The sequence below is a fragment of the Periplaneta americana genome, chromosome 15 (assembly GCF_040183065.1).
Source record: "Periplaneta americana isolate PAMFEO1 chromosome 15, P.americana_PAMFEO1_priV1, whole genome shotgun sequence".
Lineage (NCBI taxonomy): Eukaryota > Metazoa > Arthropoda > Insecta > Blattodea > Blattidae > Periplaneta > Periplaneta americana.
The window spans coordinates 81,980,500-82,005,117 of record NC_091131.1 but is presented as its reverse complement, the minus strand read 5'-3'; the positions used below and the strand labels follow the sequence as shown (position 1 = coordinate 82,005,117).

General features: G+C 32.5%; 1 protein-coding gene across 8 annotated transcripts in view; it reads left to right on the top strand.

Annotated features, from left to right (window-relative positions):
- The window catches only part of Rbp6 (RNA-binding protein 6), a 1,547,649-nt gene that overhangs the window by 1,383,898 nt on the left and 139,133 nt on the right, over positions 1–24,618 (top strand). For all 8 annotated transcript variants that reach the window (XM_069847737.1, XM_069847734.1, XM_069847740.1 and 5 more), the window contains one exon: positions 2,761–2,844. In XM_069847737.1, coding sequence (XP_069703838.1) covers positions 2,761–2,844 — 84 coding nt within the window. The remainder of the gene's footprint in view (positions 1–2,760; positions 2,845–24,618) is intronic.

Genomic DNA, 24,618 nt, shown 5'->3' with positions numbered 1-24,618 from the left:
GAAATTGTCAACACACAACTCAATTTCAGAACATACATACTCTTTGACTCCACATTACACTACACATACACACCCCCACAGGAAACACAAACAAAAGGCGCCAAGACCAGCAACAACCAGTTCTGAAGATGGCCGATAACAGGTAGAAACATGTTAACGAGGTAATGTAAAAATTAAACACGAGAAAGACATAATACGTTTTCCGAAGTGATATAGTGTTAAAAGTTGTGTAATCAAGATGTATGTATTTTTATAACTGCTTATTAAGATGTGTCGGATAACATTTTGTATTACAGGTCTGCGTAATAATTGGATTAAATCTACTTGAGGATAAATCTATCTTTATTCACTTCTATAATAAATATTTCTAATTGTAACGATTTTTCGAGTGAAAGTGTTGTGATGCGAATCTTGGAAGTCGAAATATCTATACTTTGTGGTTATGCTCATGAATATACCAATGTACGAATGAATGCCTTTCAATAAATTCAGTAAAAATTATACATGTGATACGAGAAATAAAACGGATTAAAATTGGAAATTGAAAAGTAGCTTATGAAGAAGAGTGACATTCGTATATTGGTAGGGTAGGTGAGAGTTGGATAGTATCGGACATCGGGTAATATCGGACAGTGCATTTCTTTCATCTACCACAGAACGCAGTACCTGAATTACGTGGTTACATAACTGTATGCGACATTACAGAAACATAACTATGTCATTCAGGTTCTGTCATCTGGTTGTAGATGAAAGAAACTCACTGTCCGATATTACCCGATGTCCGATACTACCCAACTCTCCCCTATATGTTCTTCATTCTGCTAGATTATTTACTCTTGTATTTCATATTTATTTTCAGGCTTACACCGTCCACTTCAGTGAATTACTATGTTATGGTGGGACTTGATTTAACCTGTCTTACGTTCGAATTAAATGAAAATGTTGTATCTTAATCAAACGATTATTTACTCAAGTTATTTCAGTAATTCATATAGAATTACTACTCATAACGTTATAAAAGACATTAGAAACTCAATTGCAGTGAAAATTGTTTCATGAGACAGTAAACGGCATAATAAATTATGTAGCCTACTTCATATTTATTTTCAGAATAATCCCTTCGTTCTGGTAGTTTTAGATTATTATGTTGCGATTTTATTCACTGTATCTCGCGATCTCATAAATTGTAAATAAGTGTTTCCAGCAATAAGAACAATAGAACATGAAAATTGGAAGATTAAAAGGGCTATAATTATGTTTATCTATGACAATTTGTTTTAATTTGGGAACTGTATTGGACGTTCGCTACATCTATTGTAGATTTTTGCCTTACATTACAATTATGCTTCCTTATACTTTGCAAAAAGAAAATTGTTGTAGATTTGTTCCAGGCAACAGTTTAGGTGCAGTTTTACCTGAATACGTCATTGCCATTCCAGAATTTCTGTATTATTGCCAAAAATAATCCCATGGATTATAAAAATTTAATTATAATAATAAGGTAAAATAGATTTACTTGGAGTAAATAATATCCACACTCAATTTGTTATTCGTAGATCTGTAAAATTTTCTGGAAATTGAAACCTTCTTCGGTGATAAATTACCTCGATCTTCGGGTTTGATTTTTTATTTCTCACTAATACTTCAGCGGGACTGGAAAGTCAAAGTCGTAGATTCAATGCGCGTATGAGATCGTTCTCCATATAATAGAGGGCTCCAGACAAAATTACCGGCCAGATATTTTTCACTCCTCTTAGTTCCCAGATTCTGATATCTATACAGGCCAACGTCTCGATTGAGATTATATAAATGTTAAGCCTACTACAGAACAGAGGCTTACAAAACTGTGGGGACTCTGACAAAGCAAGAGAAAAAAACAGAAAATCCAAAGGAAGGTATAGTATTCTTAAATTCTACAGTGTAATTAGGCAGGCGATACCTAGATATACAATTTTTTATGTCGTCTATTATGACTATTAAAGACTCTAAATTTCAAACGATTTTGGTCAGCAGTTTTATGTTATCAAAGACGAAACAGATGTTCTGCAAAACGTTTTGTAAAGCCGTAGAGATCTTCAACAGAAGAATCAAGAGACAAAAAGTACAGTGTATGACAACAATTACTGAAAGTCAAAACCATTGGGCTACATTATATATAGGACTAGAAAGCGTTCGGGATTTCGATATAACATAGTTCGCCAATAGTCTAATTGTTAAACGTTAGTTTATTACTGTTGCTGCAACTACCAGAGGCTACTGTAATATTTTGCACAATAGTTTTCATAGATAATAAATTATTAAATATTGTCCCGTCACGTGATTACTTACATTCTTCTGCAGAAACAAAGAATAGCCTATATAAGAAGATAATATGAGAGCAAGCACAAAAATGCTGTAATACAGCAGGTTCTAGACTGCAAGCTGGACTAGATGTAAAGTAATTTATTATGCTACCATCGAAATTCTATATATTGCGTATTAAGACTGACAGAGGCCGCAGTTGTCTTTGGAAGATAAAAGTACAGACTAAGTTTGGAAGCATAAAAACAATACTTCACAGTGTAAGGTTGGAAATCGTACAAAGATTTTGTATGAAAACGTTTGATAAGACTCGTATTTGATTTTTTTTTTTTTTTATGTTTCCTACTAGAACTACCAGAGTTGCATTGAAATGTTAAACAATTTAAATCTTGTCCCGCCATTTTCAATTGGTTGTTTGTCACGTGGTTACTGACGTAAGTTCTTATTCTGTTTTTACAGGTTTCCCCGCCGCCGCGTACGCCGCTTACGCGGCCGGGCGCGGTTACTCGGGCTACCCTAGCTTCGGACTTCCATACCCTACAGGTAATCACTTGGCGAGCTTGCATCATCACCACCACCATAACCACCATCCTCTAACCTTGTTGCCCTATCCGCTCGAGCATCTCGGTGTGTATAGCGCTGCAGCAGCGGCCGCCGCCGCCGCGGGCAGCGTGCATGCCATGCCTCTGTGAACTGCGCCGGCTCTCTCCGTATATTGACTAACACAGACAAGACTGCCGTACAGGTTCCCGGTCTGAAAACCTTCTGTATGCATATGACATCCATGAAATTCCTCTCAAAATGTTGATTTGTCTGCAATTTTGAAGATATTTTCAGTAGAAATCAGTATGTCTCCCGCAATTAACGCAGTCGACAAGATTTTATGCTAGATGTAGGCCTAAGTTAAAATATTATATACTGTTATAAATTATTTGCTGCTATCACACATAGGCGGTCGTGGAACGTATTTTAATATAATACTTTGCATAAAAATCACTATTCACGAAATAGGCCGTACCTTATCTCCGCCACGGTTACTCTAATATCACAGTCTAGTATATACAGTCACGAAGCTTGAGTTGTGAGGGTACTAGGAACAATTGATTGTGCCGGTACTATTTCGCATTGTTTGTAATGAGACGATATTAGCGATCCTAATGGTCAGCAACTATCCATGGATGCATAATTACTACGTATTGAGCTTCGTGACTGTATATACTAGACTGTGCTAATATCTTATTAATTAAAGACAGTGTTACTCCGCCATGGGACCTCAATTCTGTTAGCCTAGTCTTGCCTTCCCCACAAACAAATAACCAAGATTTATCTTCTCATGTTGTAGACTTGGAACTGACTGCGAAATTTTAATTTGCAATTGAAGACTTGAATTGACAAAAAACTCAAGTCCATTGAAGCATAGTTTTCAGGAGAGCATAAAACCATATAACAGTATTGAAGTAAATATTTATATCCTTAAAATATAATTAAAATACAATAAATACCGACAATTAAAACAGTTGTATGAACACTTTCATGAAGGAATCGTTCTTATTTTATTAGATATGTTTCGGGGTTACCGATAATAGGGAAGCAGTAACCCCAAAACATACGTACCTAATAAAAGAAAAACAATTCCTTCATGAAATGTGTTCATAAAAATAATGTTTTAATTATTTATTGTACTTTAATTATATTTTAAGAATTAATTTATGAACACTGTTGAATAGTGACCACATTGCAAATGCAATTTGTCAGAATGGTTAAAAAACACAGCCTTAGAGTCGAACTTGGGCTATTCTTTTTTACAACATTGTAGCCTATTGAAATCACAACGTTTGTGAGATAAAAAGTCAAATTCGGTAAATATTGGACTTAGGGTATTTGTAAATTCAGGTCTTCAATTGTATTATATTAAATTGTAATAAGGAAAGTGTTTTATCTTAAATGTAGTAAAATTTGCATATATAAAAATTAGTAGATGTTTTTAAAATTATTGGTTATCTGTAGAATATAATGGAGAAATTGTTCTGAAATTCCTATCTGGAACATGCATTATAACATTTTACTTTTTCTTCGAAATGATGCTTTCATCTGCAGATTTCTTTACAAAATCGGCTTGTGCATTGCCAGTCTACAGCAATCATATGTTATTTTGATTGCTGATGACTAGGTGACAACGGATGCGCATGCGCGTTCGCTGGTCCATGAGGACCATTCATAAATAACCCGTTATTATTTAGTAAATTAAATTAAATAACCAGAACTAAATATTGATTATTTGCGTGTGGCGGAGCTAACATTATAAGAATTGAGATCTCGTGGCGAGGTTGACACTGTCTTTGGAGGTATATACTGTGTTCGTGGCGTAGATGGAAATTTGTCAAAAAATATACTCCCTAAGGGCAATATGTGCATAATCTCTACCTACCATTTCTCTCTTTTAACTCTATGCATTTTCGTTTCAAATGATCACATGTTTGATGTATTCGGGAAGTAAAAAAGGAATCCAATATCTTGTTTTCCTTTAATTTTAGTTTTCGTTAAATAACGAGTAGCCGATATTGTTTGAAATTCATATCCTCTGTGTTATTCGAAATTCAGTTCCTCTGCATCACTACATAATTTTTAGACTTAATTGTTTATAGCATCTATAATTAATTACCTGTAATAAAATTAAGATAACTTATATCGAATATAATTTACATTTAAATTTTCTTGACATATGATTGAGTGTAAACTTCCCATATCATATTATAAGCCTATGCTTTGAATGCGTATTTTGTGTTAGATATTTTAAAGAAAATCTCCTGTGTTATTTATGCTATTTTAAAATTTAAATGATATATTGTTTTTAAGTTCAAAATGCATATAATTTTTATTATTGTAGAAGTTACATCCTCCATGTTCCTTTGTATTGAGATTGTCTATATTCTGTGAAATTTATATAATTTAATACAAAATATGTCTGTTTTCTTAAATCTATGTTATGGTTCAAGTCTCTCATTTTTCTATAGAATAATATTATTCGTATCTAAATATTTTAAAATTTAAATTCATTATATTCTTATTTTTGTAATTAAATTCCTGCATAACGTATATATTATTTTAAATTCAAATTCTTCTTATCAAATATATTTTCAATTTCAAATTCCCTGTATCAATCATATTTTGTAATTCAAGTTTCTTACATTTTGAGTATAATAAAGTTCTCTATATTAAAGAGAATTAATTAAATGCTCTTAATTTTAACTATTAAAAAATTAGAATTTTGGGAAATGTTGTGGAATTCAAATTCTTCTTATGTATATAGCTTTATATTTGTATACTTTATATTGTTTAAATTTTCATACTCAGTGTTATATAAACAGCTTAGAATTAAAATTCTCTATGCCGTTTATATTTTATAAATGAAATCCTTTATGTCTTAGATATTTTAAAATCCTAATTCTACACATTCCATGCATTATACAGTATAATGACGTTATTACTGAATGCTTGATGCTGATTTGAAATTCAAATTCTCCGTATTTATGTTTTGCATTTTCTGTAATGCAAATTCAGATTCTCAGTACTTTGTAAAATTTTCATTAAATGGTTTGTTGTCACATATTTGAACAAAAAAAAAATAGAATACTCCTTCTATACTGATTTGAAATTAAAATCTTCTATACCATTTTAAGATTTAAATTATATTTAAAATCAAATCCGTACTTTTTGTGCATGTTTAAAATTAAACTCCTCTTTGTCCTATATATTATTTCAGAATTCAAACACAGCATATTTCTTGTAGTTCAGTTTTTATATACATGTACCTGCATTATTTAAAAATTCATGCTCTGTGATAAAAAAAAAATGCAAGTACTGGAATTAATAGGTTTAATAAATATGCACGTGAGGGTGCGAAAGATGTAACATGCGTTTTAAGCACTAAACTCTTTGTATTGTCTGTTTCTTACAGTAAAATAAAAAGAAAAATAATAAAAAATGGTAGGCTAAATATCGCGTACTAATCAATGGATCGGATTTATTTATCTAGGAAATGAGATCTAGTTTTAGTTCGAAGAAATTAACTATAATTCTTTCGAATGTTGTACAATAGAAATTATTTGCTTATTCTTATTTGCATTTGATAATTCTTAAAGAAAACATCAAATAATATTATCATTCTAATTTATATGAATAACTGCCATTATAGTAAAAGTGTAGTCCTACATATTTTCACTAGAGACTTCCACTTTGATGCTATAAAATGAAGAATTTCAATTGAATCAAGAATTTAAGAATTAATATTTAGTTTGTTTTAAAATGTTGAAATTAGCTACAATTAACCTTTCTGAACACGTAAAGAAAATATAATTATCCCCCTAAATTTCCAAACATTCATACACGTGAATCAAATGTATTGGCTAAAACTTATGTAGTGTGTATAGCACTTCAAGTAAGACGTTTGTAATAAGAACCCACGTTCGCCAGACGCACTAGGACCGTTAGACACTTTTAAATCGAGTTACCTTATAGATTTGGCACATGTAACTCAGTTCGAGAATTTTCTTCACCGTCCTGATGTTTATTTACTATTATACAGGATGTACTAGAAATGATATTGCACAGATCGGGATGCGGTTCATTGTCCAAAAGGATAACATTTGCTTAATATAGGCCTACTTAAGATCGGGAACTCGTCTTGTGAGCACTAGAAGAACTTGCCTCTGGATACAGCTAGCAGTTCACTTGAATATTAATGTACACCGAATACTTGGGCTTGGTTCAAGGACAAGTTAAAAAACAAAATTCGTCTTGGCAAAGCATGACCAACTTTTCGTAGGCAGGCAGAGTTGCCAGATGTATGCACTTGTCTTCGGTTTGCTGCACAGTGCTGTTCACAGTACGTATTTGTTTTTTTTTTTATATAATGTAACAGGTTTTATTGGCATAGATAGTTATGAAATCGAATTGGATTGGACGTCACCACATTTACCGTTCACATTAAATATGCAGTTAAAAACAAGATCATTCACCGTAACAGAAGTGCATTTGTGAATATCATAGTGTCATAGGAACAAAACACTAAACAAAACATTGCTAGCCTCTTATCACCACAGTCTAGTATATACAGTCACGAAGCTCAATATGTAGGAAATATGCATCCATAGATAGTTGCTAGACACTAGGATCGCTATTATCGCCCCATTACAGACAATGTGAAATAGTACCGGCACAGTCTATTGTTTCTAGTACCATCAACAACTTAAGCTTCGTAATTGTATATACTACACTGTGCTGTCACTCACATGACGCGTTTCTGGTCGTAGGTACGAGTATATTAACCCTTAAATTGGCAAAACTTCATTTCTCACACTAGTTTATTAAACCGTGACTGACTGTAAAGAAAACAACTACAGTATCTCAATGTCCATATTTTATACTAGCCGTACCCGTGCGCTCCGCTGCACCCGTTAGAAATAAATATAAAGTAATTACATAATTAAAATAGGACATTTGATCCAGGGAACATTTGTGTTTGATAGAAGGATAAATCGTTTAATATGTTACTTAATTTAAATTGTATTTAAAATATTAAAATGCGATCATTTTGATCCAGAGACCACTCATTTGGTGCAATGACAATTCCTTTAACATGTTTCTTAATTGTTGTTACCAATTATTTTTGGAAAAGCGAAAATTAACAGAAAAAATTTGGCTACATTTTTATTATTATGTTTATATTATATTATGAAAAAGTGTGTTGATAACGGACGTACTCGAATTAGAAAGTTTTTAATTTGTTGTGGGAGCTCTTGAATCTCAGGAGGAACAACTTTTACAACAGCGCAACATAATCTGCTTGGCTCATTACCCAATTTTTTTGCATTGCATTTATTGCATATGTAATTTATGTATTTTAACACGATTCAATTGAGCATAGTTAAAATTTGGATTATAAAATAATGGATTGCTAAGCTAACGTACTATTACTGCATACTAAATCAATACACTCTCGTTGTTCGTTAATTCTCTGAGATAAAAATGAATATGTTCATAAACATTATTATAAGAAATACAGGAAATGAATATACAGAATAACCTATCAAGTTTTCTGTGCATAACAAGCTATTTTAATCTTACCTGTCCTCAATTCACTCACAAGTTACTGTAATAACATTATAGCATTATGTCCATCCAGAGAAACTACACTTTCCAATGATGAAATAATAATTAATTATACAAATCGGTTAATTTAGCTTCCGATATTACTTCATACAAACACAGAAACATTGTCTGTAGGCTATGTTTCATAGCTTTTGATTGTTGTGTCCAAGGCCCCTTATAGACGAAGTCATTTGTTTTTTATTTCAATACACCGCCTTAGATGACAGTTATTTTAATATTAAAACTCATTTATCTCATTAAATATCAGTCCTATCAAACTTTTTCAGAGAATAAAACTTATCAGAAATCATTTTTAAAGAAACTTTTGTTATGTAACATATTTCACAAAAATCAATAATAAGCGAGATATTTCGATTTATTTAATTCAGGCCCCCTTATAACCCCCGTTTTAAATAACGTATTTTGAATGCCATATAGCCTATAATCTAAGTTACAACGAACTTAATTTATATTCCAATTTTCATCGAAATCGGTTCAGCCATTATCGCGTGAAAAGGTAACAAACATACAGACAGAAGACAGACAGACAGACATACAAACAAAAATTTCAAAAAAGCGATTTTCGGTTTCAGGGTGGTTAATTATATATGTTAGGACAAATTATTTTTGGAAAATCGAAAATTACCAGAAAAATTTCTGCTACAGATTTATTATTAGTATAGATGTTGTGAATTTTTATGAATTTTATTCAGATTCCTCCAAGTGAAGGCTGCCTAGAAGACAAAGCTTACCAAAAAATTGTTGTTTTTTTTTTTAGTAAATGGTAGGTACACAATTATAATGAAAAAAAAACAATGGAGAAGGAAAAGGAAAATAAATAACACAATTATAAATAATTGAAGACGACTAAAACAAAAGATAATTAATTCCAGAATAAACATAAAATTTGCTAGTACGGTATCCATTTGTTATCAGTACAGTATTGATTACAGTATTGTGAAATTTTAATTTTTCTACCAATTTTTTTCTATTGTTCTATTAAAATTATAGCATATAGCCTATTAACCTGTTGTATCCTATAGGATACATTGCCAATTTAAGGGTTAAGTAAATATCATTGCTTTGGAACGCCGAACCTGCTCCCGGACTGTGTAATATCATTTTTTATAAACGCGATATACAGGTCATATCCAATTTGACATACACTAGTATTGAAGTAGGTGTTAAAAGCAACTACTTCTACCATTAATGCAGCTATACTTACTTCAATATTATTGAAAATTAGATGTGATATTATCGATGACTAATTATAAACAAATGAGGAAAACAATGCTTAATTTTTTCGGCCTTGTACATTCATTTCTGAGCCTACAAAAGGTTATGTTTGTATGTATCGCGGGACCTATAATTCCGCAAGTTAATTTTGTCCATTATTGAGGTTCCTACTCAAAATCTGTTCTACTTGGAGCACTGTAAATGCGATCAACATTTTGACCAATTACTTGAATTACACTGTGCAACTAAGTTAGTGAATAATAAAGTTTTATTTGTTCCTTTTAATAATACTGTTTTATAAAAAGGCACGTTTCGAAGGTTGTATTAACCTTTTTTCTTCTTTGACTAAAAATAGCTAAATGAAATATCAATAGTTGGGTGAGATAATTTTTGTGATGTTACCAGTATTTCAAATTAAATCATATATTGGAAATATACAGGATTATCAATAATAGTTTTTACATAGTTACACAGATTGATACAGATGCCAAAGGAAGGACTGAAGTAGAGGACTAATTATAGTAAACGAATACTTGAGCTGTTATTATTATTTTAAATTGCGTCCGCAGGTTCTCTTGCTTCTTTACGTGCAGTATTGCTGCGAACGATTTGAACTTCATGGCGCAGAAGGAATGCTCTGCATACAAAACCGCAAACAACTAGCAGCATTTGAAGTGAAGAAGAAAGACAAATTTATTCTCTATCGGGAATGTAATAAAAAGCATTTCACTTATGTAAAGGAAACATATCTATCAATTTAAGCAGTAATACTATTCCAAAGATTATGTTTTCCGGCATGGTTTTCCAATTTCATACTTCCGGTACATATTACAATTACCAATCTGTAACTCGTTTGAAACACTTTGCCTATCGTGTGATCGTATGTGATGTTTTATGTTTCCCATCTTTTAAAGAGATTCGTTAATAGCTGTAAAATTACTTATCTACATAAACTTCGTAATTTCATGTTGTAGTTTTATAATTATAATTTATTTATTAGTGACGTAACAGCTAATTATAAAGAAAAGGGTGTATATGCATACAGCTATCAATTCAGACTAAATGTAACGTTTGAAATGTCACTTTTATCGCTTTCATTCGTATGAAGGTTTTGAAATGGTTATAACAGTACAATAATGCATGTATTGCGGCAGTCTTGTTTATTGAAGAACAATATTAATAAAATCTCTGTGCCATACTATAACTGAATTTGAAACAATATGGAGATTTGTTCTTAAAAGAGTGCCAACTAATTGGGAACGTTGATTATTTCTCTTATTGCTAGGAAATGATGGTTAGAAATAACACAAATGACACCACTTGTAGGTGTAAACATTTAGGTATAGTATTCGGAAAGTGATCCTTTTTGACAATATAGTGCTAGTAATAAGCGTACATAAATAGATGTAGATTTGGACGTAAGATATGAAACTAATTTTCCCCACATACAGTCTGATGTTTGTATATTCCATTTGTGGATTTCATAGCATATCATCTTAGCCGATGAAATCAAGTAGATTATTGCTGGTAGAAATTTTATTCTCTTAGCTTTGAAGATAATTGTACTGGATTTCTATTAGTCGTACTAAGTGTTTCCGAGGACTCTTTGCCATTGTCCTTACATACAACGAGAAATAATTATATAGGAGTGCAATTGATCGAGCCTTGAAACTGTAAGGTATGTACCAGTATACACATGCCAAAGAGAAAAGGAATTTTCCTTAAAAATTTTCGGAAATATGGTGGGCTTTGTGTATTTCTCCAGAAGTGCTTGATTTTTATCCACAACATTGCTAATGGATTTTATTAAGTATTTTTCTGACACGAATCTGTTGTACGCGATTTTGACTTTCGGTCGAGATATGAAGATTTACCTGCTTTCATAAAGAACCTTGTTGTTTTTCGGCGTTAAGCTAAGACTTCACACCATTCTTATGACCACGTGGCCAATGATATTTAATGCAGTTTTTGAAACTCTTAAGTTATAGAAGAGGGAACAGGAGGATTCATTGGATTTAAAACCTTCAGGCTAAATGATTATGATATTGATGATGAGGGCAATGGTTACCAGTAAATGTTTGCAAAACAGCGCTAATTTTCAATTTGTATTCTGTAAAAATACACATATCTCCAATTTATTTTCCATAAGAATACATTAATTCTTTAGTTTGATAAAAATATTTCAGAATTTTATTTCTACTCAAATTTAGCGTTATGGAACTTCCCTTTATTTAGTATGAATGTTAACTGAAAATTAAACATTTGGATCTAAGTGTATGCGTTCCGTCCTCTATCAAAATTTTACTAATCTGCCAGCTTTTTCTCAGTTTTCCCACCTCTGGGTTATAATAAAGACCGTGTTTCGTTGACCAGTCTTCACCCACTATTAATAAATTAATTAACCACTCTTCACGTTTAAGTACAATATATTTTGGGTCCACTTAATTTCCTTCACTCTGTATTCACTGTTCTCTGAAAACTTCGAAATCTATCTGAGGAATCGGATTTCGACAGACTGTTTTCTAATGAAATCTTAAAGCCCCGGTTGGAAATCCTAGTTTCATTTGTTATTTAATTTAAATTGAATTTATAAAATTGTAGATTAATGTAGCTACTTGCCAAATGTAACATTTCGCACTTCGTAAGATATAGTTTCATTCTTTATTTTTGGAATTTTGTGCAAACGGTAAGTAATGCAAAGTGCAGGAATGAAATCTGAAACGGAAAATAAGGACGATAAAATTCATTGTCCTGTCTCATGAAAGGTACAGTACACGGAATATAGAAAAGAGAAAATGTTTTTCTTGCTGCTAAAATATTTATTACTTCCTTTTTGTCTTCTCTCATATAATTAGTGATTATATATATGCATATAATACTTCTTTCTGTATGATATTGAAATAAGTTTCTGAATATAATATATTGCATTCTATTGGTCATGCAAATCTGGCTTCCTGGTATAGCTCCCTGTAAAGCTGAGTAGAATAATTTCAAGGAAAAAGTGTTCCGGGCATCGAACCCGGGATCTTTGACTGCTCTACCCACTGAGCTACTCAGGAACTCTACCGGACCCTGGCTCAATTATTCCCTTTTTATCTACATACCTCAAGTGGGTTGACAAGTCGTCAATTGAGCCGGTAGTAGAGTTCTTGGGTAGTTCAGTCGGTAGAGCGTTGGCGCGCTAAGCTAAAGGTCCCGGACTGGATGCTGGCCTCGGAACAATTTTTTCCTTCAAATTATTCTAATGATCACATTCGTTGAACATGTAACATTTTCGTTTTCTCAAAATATACTAACTCTGAATGATGAGATTATGGCGTGATGAATTTTGTAAACTATTGAAGTTATTAATTCCATTAGTAATGTTTGTTTGGATTTTCTGGAGTTAAACCAAAGCTTCTCATATTTGTCGATTATGTTTTTAAGAATTTATAAATCGTGAGACTTGTGTGTCTTTTTAAGATTATGTATGGAAGATATATCAATTCATTGGGAGGTTCCGAAAAGCTACCAGAGCTGAAATATCGAGTCACAGTACAGAGAAAGTGATAGTAAACAGAAGAAATAATATTATACCACTTCTATACATTTTGTATTTTAGAGTTCTTGTAGGTACCAAATTATTATATAGTTGTTACACAGAATTCAACTTAAACTTTTATATATATTTTTTCATTATATGATATTGGAGATGTGTTTTTGTTAAGTTTCTATTCCATTAAATGTAATACAATAATTTTGATCGTTCACCTCTGCTGTGAGATAAGCAGTCGGATGGTAGATCTTGGCCCATTATGGGTAGTCGCGCATGAATTTGATTTTAATATAATATAAATTGATTTTATGATTTCATACTTTCTGTATTAGAAGTGGTACTTTACTATTATGTAACGATGATAAGCTACTCGTTTGGAAGTGGATCTCGCGTTTTGGTTCTGGGAGCTTACCTTGTCTTCCCTCGTCTGTCCTTTTAATTGTTGAAACATAACATGCGCTTACTTGGTCGTGTATCATTGCCTGGTAACAGTTAAGACTAACTTTGAAACCCATTACTCACATCGTCCATTGTTTGTTGTGTGTTTTTAACTGTTAACATTTGCTGCTTGTTGGTTTGTTCATATGAGTCGGTTGGGTTTTTTCGAATATTTTGCGCGAATTGGAAATCAAAAAATAAAAGAATATTTAATATATTTTTAATGGATGTCTTTTTGTCGAAGGTGGAAAAAGTGAGCGTGCTTTAATTCTATAGACACAGAGCATAATTACACATAAAATGTCGAGAATGATTGTAAAAATAATTATAATTAAACACCAACATGGTTGCCGCATCTCAGCATATCCAAAACTAGTTTCAATGTGAAGGATATGCTGCGTTTGTAAAATTGTTTACTTACTTTATATTTCTATTGCATTACAATCAATACTATTTCAACCCGTCCTCAAAATGAAAAAGCACAGTCCTTCCATGTTGGAAATGCGCGTTAATTTTTATGCAATATGTTGCCTTCTTTGTATTATTCGTGTGCTGTGATGTTTTTATTAAAGGATATTTCCTTTCGTTATCATTCATAAAATAAGCTTTTCCGATTTAATAAATACGTGACACAAAATCAAAACTTCTCTTGAAGAATATTTTGAAAAAATTTTAACTTGCATGTCTACTATATAATTACATGCTGTATACATTATTTCGAAATAATATATCACTTCTACAAAATTCTTTGTCTTGCTTTAGTACAAAGTTATGTTAAACCCTTTCCATGTAAATGTTTAACATCTGGCTCACAGATTCTTTTCTGAATTTAAAAATAGTAATGAGGTACACAGAATTATTTGCTTTATCCTAGAATGGAAAGGGTCGTTGAAATAGTCTCAATAGCAAACAGTAAGAAAAGGTTTTTTATTCTAAAAATCATCATAATTTTACCAGAATTAAGCATTAGGTTTTGTTATTAATTTATTTTGAATAATGCCACAAAAAGTGTATTAAATTATTTTAGTGAAAATGAACACATTTATCACTATTTTATCGTACAAAAATTCATAACATTTCAAGTTTTTCTTATGAGATATATTTAAATTCATGTACATCTTACGTAGCTTTTTAGCAAATGAGAGTGGGAAAAAATTCCAATTAATCTTCTCTATCATATGATGTATAAAATTGAAAAACTGGATGAAGTCAGTAGTATTGGAAAAGTTTTTTTAATATAAACGAACGCCTTTTTATATAATGATAATATATTTGCTTACGTATTTCATATGCTGATATCTATCCTGTATACAGAGATATTCTGAAATAATGCGAAAACTTTCTAGGCATTGCAGATGTAATAAACAGGAATGCTTTGAACAAAATTATCGTATGAAAACTGCATGGGGTTTTTCGAGACATAAAACTCCTAAGATTTTGTCATTAAACAGTTCAGAAATACCATGCTGATGGGCACGAAAATGAAGAGGAAGTAAGCAAATGGTGAGCTGATAGAGCTGATCTTCTGTTATTAATCTAGTACAAGGCATGTCAAATTACTCAGAAGAATAAACCTTCTGCATTGGTCAGCCTCAGCATACATATTCAATCTTGCTCCCTTGAAAGAATGAGATCGCCCAAGCGACTACTTTGTGAATTCTGTTAGAAGTAGAAAGCTAGGACTTCGGATAGCTGTTTAGATGAAGTAACAGCTGAACCAAACGGGTAACGAATACGGCCTTATTTCATTGGTTATGTATTGATTTTGTAACCTATCAAATTGTGCATACAAATGCCTATTTATTTTACCGATACAATTTAAATAATGATATATACATTCATTTATATGTAATTCGATATTTATTTACGGTCTTACTAATAAAAACTGTTATACAGACGTTTAACTGTCTTATACTTACACAGCGAATAGCTCGTTCATAAGTAGTGTGTAAATTCCTGACTAATAATCACTACATAGGGGAGAGTCGGGTAGTATCGGACATCGGGTAATATCGGACAGTGAGTTTCTTTCATCTACCACACGATGATAGTACCTGATTGGCATGGTTACGTTTCTGTGATGTCGCATAGAGAAACGTAACCATGTCATTCAGGTACTACCATATGGTGGTAGATGAAAGAAACGCACTGTCCGATATTACCCGATGTCCGATACTACCCGACTCTCCCCTAATATATTATGTCGTTGATAAAAATACAACTGTTACACAACTACGTCATAGTTTCGTCATTACTTCGTTACGAAAGGTAACAAAATAATTGAAATTCTCTATTGCATTCGATAGTATGCGCTAGCGTGCCGCGCTAAGTTATCAGTAGTACAACTGGGCCTGATCGATTACCACGCTATATTTTGATCAAAGAGTACAGCTATAGCAATATTATTCTAATTATTCTATGCTATTTGTTTTGTTATTTGGTGTTAACAAGACAACCATCATCATAAAACGACAATCGATAGGAACAAAGGCGGTCATTTTTTCTTTATGTACAACTCTTAAACAGTGGGTTTCGTGTGGATAACTACTCCAAATCAATTCCTATTCATAATTACACGCTGCTTGTACATACATCGCATATGTATGGTGTACTAGTAACGTTTTCTGTCCCAACTCTACATAAGTCTCGTATAAAAATTATACACGGTTTATTAGTAAGACTGTTATTGTATAAAGATTAAGTTGTCAACAAAATCAATAGTATATAGTACACGCCCACATTGTATAATATTTAGTGTTTTATATCTCAAACGATGTAGCCTGGACATGCTAATTTATTTTTTTGCAATTCCGTTTTGCCAGTCTATAATGTCTTGAAGTTTGTCGCACTATTTCAGAATCACCCTGTATTTTTCACATAATATTTCGTGACTATTATTTATTTAGCTACATATATCTGAATACTACATTGGATGTTTTATTTCTCACTAACTTGATTTTCTCAATGCTGTTTCAACAATTATTTTCGTAACTCAGGTCCATTTAATGTTACAGATTAACACAATTTAATATTCCGTGCAGTATTATGAAGATTGTAATATATTCCGCTTTGTACGAATATATGTTGACTCCCTCGTATTTATCAATATTTGAACAGAATTTTTGCTTTTGCGTTTTCTTAAAAACACGTGTCATCATTATAGAAATTATTTATAATAAACAGTGCTTGACATTTTAAAAATAGAAATTGAGTTAATGTAAAAGGGAGTTCTCGAGTTTTTAAGGAAATAATAAAATGCATATTCCACAAAAGAGGGAAGCAAGCGAATCTTACCGAAAGACTTTTACTTTATTGTGGATATTTTAATTTATACATTTATTAAGTGATTGTAGGTGGTAAACATTGGTTATGTCTAGAATATATCAAGATAGTAATACGTAGAAACTTGTGTTCGGGAAAAATGTCTTCCCAGGTGACGTTCTAAATCTTGAAAATAGCTCGGTCTTAAATCTTTTAGATGTTCGTGCACTCCCATCCGTATTAGCAATGCTAACTAAGTGACCGTTACCGTAATGTTAGAACCCTCAAACTATCGGAAGCTCAGTGTATTGGAAAGCAATAACTGTCAACATTTCTTGTGTGTGCTAGATGTGCATATATGTAATCTTCCAAGTGTCCCTAACTTTAAAGATATTTAGTGAAAGAAAAAAGACGACTAACTGCCCATTTGTGTTTCTGTGTGTTCGTTTGTGTGTGTATGTGTGTAGCCAAGAGAAGCGTGTCCATATAACTACTTCCACCAGGCTGCTTCTCCTTCCCATTCCATTTCCCACTTTACCGTTTTATTTTTTTAGAAACTATATACAATTTTATTTCTTTAGTTTTCCGGTAAATAAATTGTTACATATTCTGATACATTTTATGCTGAGACATATGGATATCTTTCCATTTCTAGTAAGTTATTTTTATTTCACGATAACATTTGCTAAAGCTTTTCGGTCTCACAACAAATGACAGTTGATTTAGTATTCCACAATTATTATGCGTCCCTAAATAAATTCAAAATAATCGGCTATGGTAGTTAAAAACCCAACATGGATAATGTTGCAGTTGGAGGTTCGATTCCTTCATTGGATATTTTTTTTGCCAGTGTGATATCGTGTTGTTTCAGTTGGAATTTTCGTGTCATACCGACCCCACGGTAGAGGAGCTCTATATTATTTCCATCTAGCAGCAAGTTAGAAAATCCAAAAGGTAGTTTTAAGGTATTCTCTCGATGTAACTGTTTGAAAGGCAAACTCATTTTATAAATATAGTTTCAAAATTTATAATCGAATTATATATCCTCTAAATTTGTCTGGGCGCGCTGTGGCGTCGCGGTTAAGGCGTAACGCTGCAAAGTCTAAGGTCGCGGGTTCGATTCCCGATGGGGTAGTGGATTTTTCCGTTGATTTAATCCTTCTGACCGCACTATGGCCCTGAGGTTTACTCAAGGGAATTTCCTTGGGGGTAAAGGCGGTAAGCACGTAGGATTGACATCCCTACTGCCATTAACTTGCCGATTGTCTGTAAAGGTGGGAGCCTTAACCACTCGTCACCCATCCTCTGGGCCGTCTTGGCTTGTCATGGGGTTGCTTTTACCTTTACTGTCCAAATTTCATGAGAGGATCCCTACGAGGGGAGTATGGTCCTTGCGGAGTAAGAGGAGAGAGTAAGCCAATAACTCAGCGTTATTGAAGGGGCAGATGGATGGGAGTGATGTCATTGGCCGGCTGGGACAAACAAGACTCAGTCAATGGCCGGCCGGTTCCGTGTTGGGGGTAGGTTATAAAAGTGGGGGGGAAACTCGCATTCCTTGCGCGGATCTTCCCGTGAAATGTGGACAGTACCTAAATTTGTGCCGAAATATTTATATTATATTCTCTCAGCACTAGTTTAGGAGATAGCATTTTAGATATCCAGGTTCAAGTACTTTCGGGTTCAAACGAAATCTTGTTAGTTATTCAAACGAAATCTTGTTAGTCAAAGACGGTTTTGTCGGGAAACTCTCGTCTTCCCTTCACTGCTTTGTAAGGAATTCTTCGGCTGTAATATGTTAGCCGGTACGTAGCAGTCACTTCTTGTCTACCAGTCATCTCAACTAAAGGCAAATTAAAAATGGAAACTTCAGAGATACTGATCCTTATGCTGGGTGCGATTTGTTAGGGATGGGGGCAGAGGAATTATTTTTCCACTTCATATATACCACTTGCTACAGCACGGCTTAATAATTTACAAACTAATTCGTTATATTTATACGTTTTAGCCATAGCTATATTATAATTACATCATTTTAATAATTTATTTTGAAGGCAAATTTTTCGTTACTTAGCTACTTTTTGAGATTTTGCGGTATATGGATATTAGTATTACCTCTTTAAAACATTGATCTCTGTTATGAGTGACATTGTAATTAATATTATATTAAAGACTTTTTCTATATGTGTATAATGCTCAGAATTTAACAATGTAGCCACTGTACTTCTTGCGTTGTTATATTTATCAACAAAATGTTACAGAATTTTAAATACTGTACATAAAGAAAGGAGAGCGTGAAAGAACGTCCCCTCCACACGACAAACCACACACTGCATAGATGCGACCCATTATTAAGGGTGTAGATTGTGTAAGTTTAGAAATCGTGGGGTTGAAATACTGTATAATCACAGCGAAGTAATTTCATAACGTTCTTTCTTTAATTTATTATGTCTTCTGACGTGTTATAACTAGTTCAATTAAGAAAATTTTTCCCTCCATGTTAAATCTTATTTCTTGAAATATATTTATTTTTTGTGTTGTGTTATAAGACAAAAAATATTGACATTAGTTGTGAGATCGAAAAAAATAATTTAAACTTCCTAACTGTTATTTTTTATGAATCCGGTTATTTAACCACTCCAGTCTTTTTTTGTTGATACGACACTATTTGTTCTGTTTTTTCCTCAGGTATGGTTGGGGTAGTTCCCGATAACAGAATTCTTCTTGGTGAATATGTTAACATGAATATGGTTGGACAAACGTGAATTCTTTTTTAAATAATTTAAGCACCGTCATGACAAACGAACATATTTGTTGCATGTGTTTCTATGGGTTCAGTATCCTTCTATTTTGAAACCACATTTTTTTTTTTAATTTTATCATTTTACTGTAAAATCTGGCGGCATGTTTGCATTGTACACTGCATATCTCTTCTGCAATCAGTATTTGTTTCAATTCTTCCTGAGGCGAACAAGAATCTCGCGTTGTTGCATTGAATAATGCGCTGTATATTTTCATCTTCGTCTTTATTAAGTAATACTTTTTTTTTTTAATTTACACCACTACTTCATTCTATTCTTGAGCGATATTATTTAATAAAGTGATAGGGATTTTTCGGCATTTGTTCTAGCGGCTACCTTCATCCTTTTACCCCACACATTACGATATCGTCTCACGAAACAAAAAACAGCACTATACTGCAATTTACTTTTATAATTCGTACTACGCCATCTTGCTGTTTAAAATTATATTTACCGTCTTGTATAATTTCATTTTGGGTAGAGATTGAAGGTGAATAATAAAATATACGACTGAAATATATTTTATATTATTCTTATTGCAAAATAAAATTTGTAAGGGACTTAGAGGACATTAAGGTTATATAAACTGATAGCAAAGATTAAAAATTTGTTATAGTTGCTGTCGTCATCCCTTCTATCAGACACATGATTTCAGTTCACGGAACAAAAGCAGAATTACAGTTTACTTTCAGAAACAGTACTGCATCATTTTGTTTATATTCAAGGTGTCCACCCCTGCGGAGTAATGGTTAGCACGTCTGATCATGAAACGAGAGGGCCTGGGTTCAAATCCTGGTTGGGACAAGTTACCTAGTTGGGGGTTTTCTCCTCAACCAATTGAAGCAGAACTACTGGGTAACTTTCGGCGTTGGCCCTCGGACTCATCTCGCCATCATTAATTCACATATCATCATCATCATCATCATCATCATCCATACCGCAGCCCTGGTTAAGTTCACGATGCGGCTTGCTGTTTTTGTACAAGAGCGCGGCCGTTCGGCTACCCAATGATTCACAGAATAGGAATGGTAAGCACAATAAGCCTCAGGCTGCAGTGCAAGCCTTTGGTTCCCTCCTCCGTACAAGATAAAAAAGTGTTAAGTTGATAATTAATATACCGGTACATTATTTAATAAAACTTTCTATTTGATGCATATGTTTTAATAAAATCTATCAAGAGCCAAGAAGAGTTTTCCTGTGAAATAGTCAGGTTTTCAAACTCCATTTACAGAAACTACAAAATAATGATAATATACTGCAAGAAATTAACAGGGAAAATTTTACGCACAGGAAAAATATGTTGAGATGGTGTTAAATAAGAACAGTTTCTGCATAATTATCTCCCATTCTCGCTCAACGCAGATATTTAGGGCAGAAATTGGAAAAGTTTTTATGTTGTACGAAAACTTTGGAATGTTAATAATAAATTGAGAATTATGTGTGAACTTGCAGTATTTCGGACAGTTGATGTGATGAAGATTAAAATTAACATTAAGAGCATTTAGGTTCCATCTTTTTATTAGTCCCAATATTAATTTTGATTTCAGCATTATAACTATTTCACCGCAGCCTATGCAGGCAAGCGAGAAGAGGTTTGACTCAAGACGAAATGCCGAAACTTCATTGTCACTCTAAATAATATCACTATATTTGTGTTTTATTACACAATTGGAAGTATGACAAAGTTCTTATTTATTATAAAACATTTTAATAACGTATACTATTAAAATATTTTACAATGAACAATAAGTGCTAATTTTTATTTTCTGGCGTTGCGTGTCGTGGCTATCTTTAGTCTTGGTATTTCCGCCGAGTGCCCTTTTTTATGTCATTGTACGTATAAACTTAGGAAAAGACTCTGTGACAGCAGAAGCGCTTTAGAAAGGAAAGAGGTAGAAGGTGAATGATTGAAATGAAATGGGAATAAATAAATAAATTTTATAAAAATGACGGTGATAGACAGTAAATTTAAGCGCTAGGTTACTTTATTTTTGTCGTATCATTAATTCATACAAAGATGCAAAATTATTACACAATAATTTTGTTTTGTTATCAATTAATGTATGCCGCAAACAACTTTCAGAATGAAAATATGTAAAATATCTTAAATGATATTTAGGAATGAAGTATGGTGTATGTAAGAATATATTTAAAATCACGAAAGAAGCGAAATTTTGCACTACTTTAGTACAAAAGTATGAATTGTACATTCCGAAGGCTATGTGAAGAGCTCTATAATCTTTTTAAGTGGAACATAAATTATTTATCATTGGTGTTCTGAGTACAGTACAATATTTTATATACACAATTTTCTCCGGAAAACGCATGAATTTTCGATCCTAATAGTCCCTGTGTAAGTGATAGACGTTTGTTATTGAATGTAATGGAATAGTTTTGTTTCCAAAAATTTGTAAGTTACTGAACGTTTCATATGAAAGCCTTGCATGAAAGACTAGTCAATGTGTAAGAATCGTAAATGGTTCTTAGTTTCTTTAGGGACATAACTGTACCACCATAGTATTACTTTGTCTCCGTTAATTTTTGAGATATCCGTGATATATTCTTGTTTTTTACTTAACAACATCACGTGTAAGTGTGCCGTCAATTTTGCTGTAGAAAACATCTTAATCTTGACATCAGACCTCAGAAATATAGTATAATATTTAAATAGGCAACTTAACAAATTCTACTTTTCCTTAATTGCCAATTCAGTCTCAATCGGTTTCAATATTTTAAAGTTTTCATTCAAGACAAATTATTTTCCAAATTTCTAAAGGAATTCAGAAAAGAGAGCTTCTTAATCTGTAAATGACTGCACTAATTTTAGAATGATACAATCTTAAAAGTGATTTATTTTCGAAGACAAATTACTGAAATTTGGACGCATATTTTAGTATAAGAAATAAACAATAAATTCACAATGTCTTTACAAGACTACAACGTTCACAGCAGGCGAATAGAAGAATTTGGAGCTTTCTTAAGGGAAATTGCTGTTGCAGATTTTGCACTGTCGGAAAGTTGCTGAAGTTGCCGCGTCAATAAGGAAAGCTATAATTTGTGAATTTCTGAATTATCCAATATCGGGTATTATTTAGATTGTGTATTTTTAAATGAAGCAAATATTACAAGTGATTCAACTTGTAAAGAACTTAAAAATGTCGTTTCAAAATGAAGGGGAAGTAATGTATTTTCTTCGCACTTCAATACGAACATGCAGAACACAACAGGTACACCGGATACTGATTTTTTCACGTAATTTTTATATTTATTTATTTATTTAAACGTTAAAGAATTAATCGTTATATCAGATGCAGTTGTAAATGGAAATAAGAGGGGAAAAATGTAAATGAATGCCTACATGATGCAAAAATAAATCTGTATATTCAATATTAATTTTGTAAAAATACAGGAAATTTTATGCTTTTTGTAGATATTTTCGGAATGACAGTTCCTCTGTATTTCAGATCTGCTTCTAGCACAAGTTTAATGGGAAAGTAATGGAACTGATTACTGTTGGTTAGCTTATACAGTGGTAGAAATATTAGGTGTATGTTTAGAACCTGATTTTCATCATAACAATGTAGTAGATGAGATTTTTTTCTTCCTGTTATTAAATGTTGTTTGTAAGGTAGTTTATTAGGATGTTACTAGTAAGACTTTTTTTTTCTTAAGTCATTTTGCGTATAATTATATACTAATCTTCTACGTCATACGACTAACGATTTAATTTCTGTCTGTGTCCGAGATTCTGTTACCACTTTCAGTGCTCAAAAATACAGGTCATTACATTTTGCTTTGTGCTTCTTATATTAGTGTTTTATGTAAACATTTTGAAGCACAGAAATCTACTTATCACATATACTTACAGCAAGTATAAATGTATTTTCTTTGTGAGTTCATATTATATGTAAAAACTCAACATTTGAGTCCACAATTTTTATTAAAACATTTTGGTATATAAGAGTTTGAAGTTCTACACGGAGTTTTTTTTTATTCGCAGAAATGTCTAAACATTTTTGTACACAAAGATGGTATATTTTTAATGCAATTAAGAGGATTTTAAAGAATATAATTATTAACATTATGAGAGCCACTGTTAATCGGTGTAACATTTCTACAACGCCACAAGTGTGTCATGCTCATATCTGTAGTCACACCAAGATGATTTACACACATTGTCACTAAACTATTTAATTTAAAATCTAGTTCCAAATTTTCCTAGTTAATGTATATAAGTTAACAATTTAGTTTGCAAGTACAGTTAACTCTGGAATGTGTGAGGCATATTTATTTACTATCCGTCTCATGCTACATGACCGCTGAGCGTTGATGTCGCCACTGTCGTTATATAAAAGACGTTGTAGGCTATTACGGAGCGCGGGGCACTGAAGGGATCAAAGCATTCTTGAAGGGGGATGCCACACACTGCTAGTTCATAGAATCGACACTGACCAATTTACATCGGACGGGTAGTACCGCTTTAAAATGTTTACGAGCTACCATATTTCGGAATGCAGTATCTTCTTTGAACAGGCATATTATTATTACTCGGTAGTCAACCATGTTTTCTGTTTAAGATCAAAAACAGTTGTCTTGCAATACTGCAAAAACACTTTCAGATTAAAAATAGACATTAACGTACACTAGCTATAAGGAAAAATTCCGTTATCACTGTTTACATTTACTCATATTTGTAATAAGAAACTAATCCTATTAGGAAAAGTTGAGTTATTTCAATAAATCTTTGTTGAGATGTGTTTTGTTTCTACCGTTACTTGTACTAATATGCTTTTACCGTTATTTTAATAGTCATACTAGCAAATTGGTACTCTCACAACTCAAATACTTATATTCTCGTCCAGAATATATAAATGCCTAAGTTCCATGTTCTGTATAGAC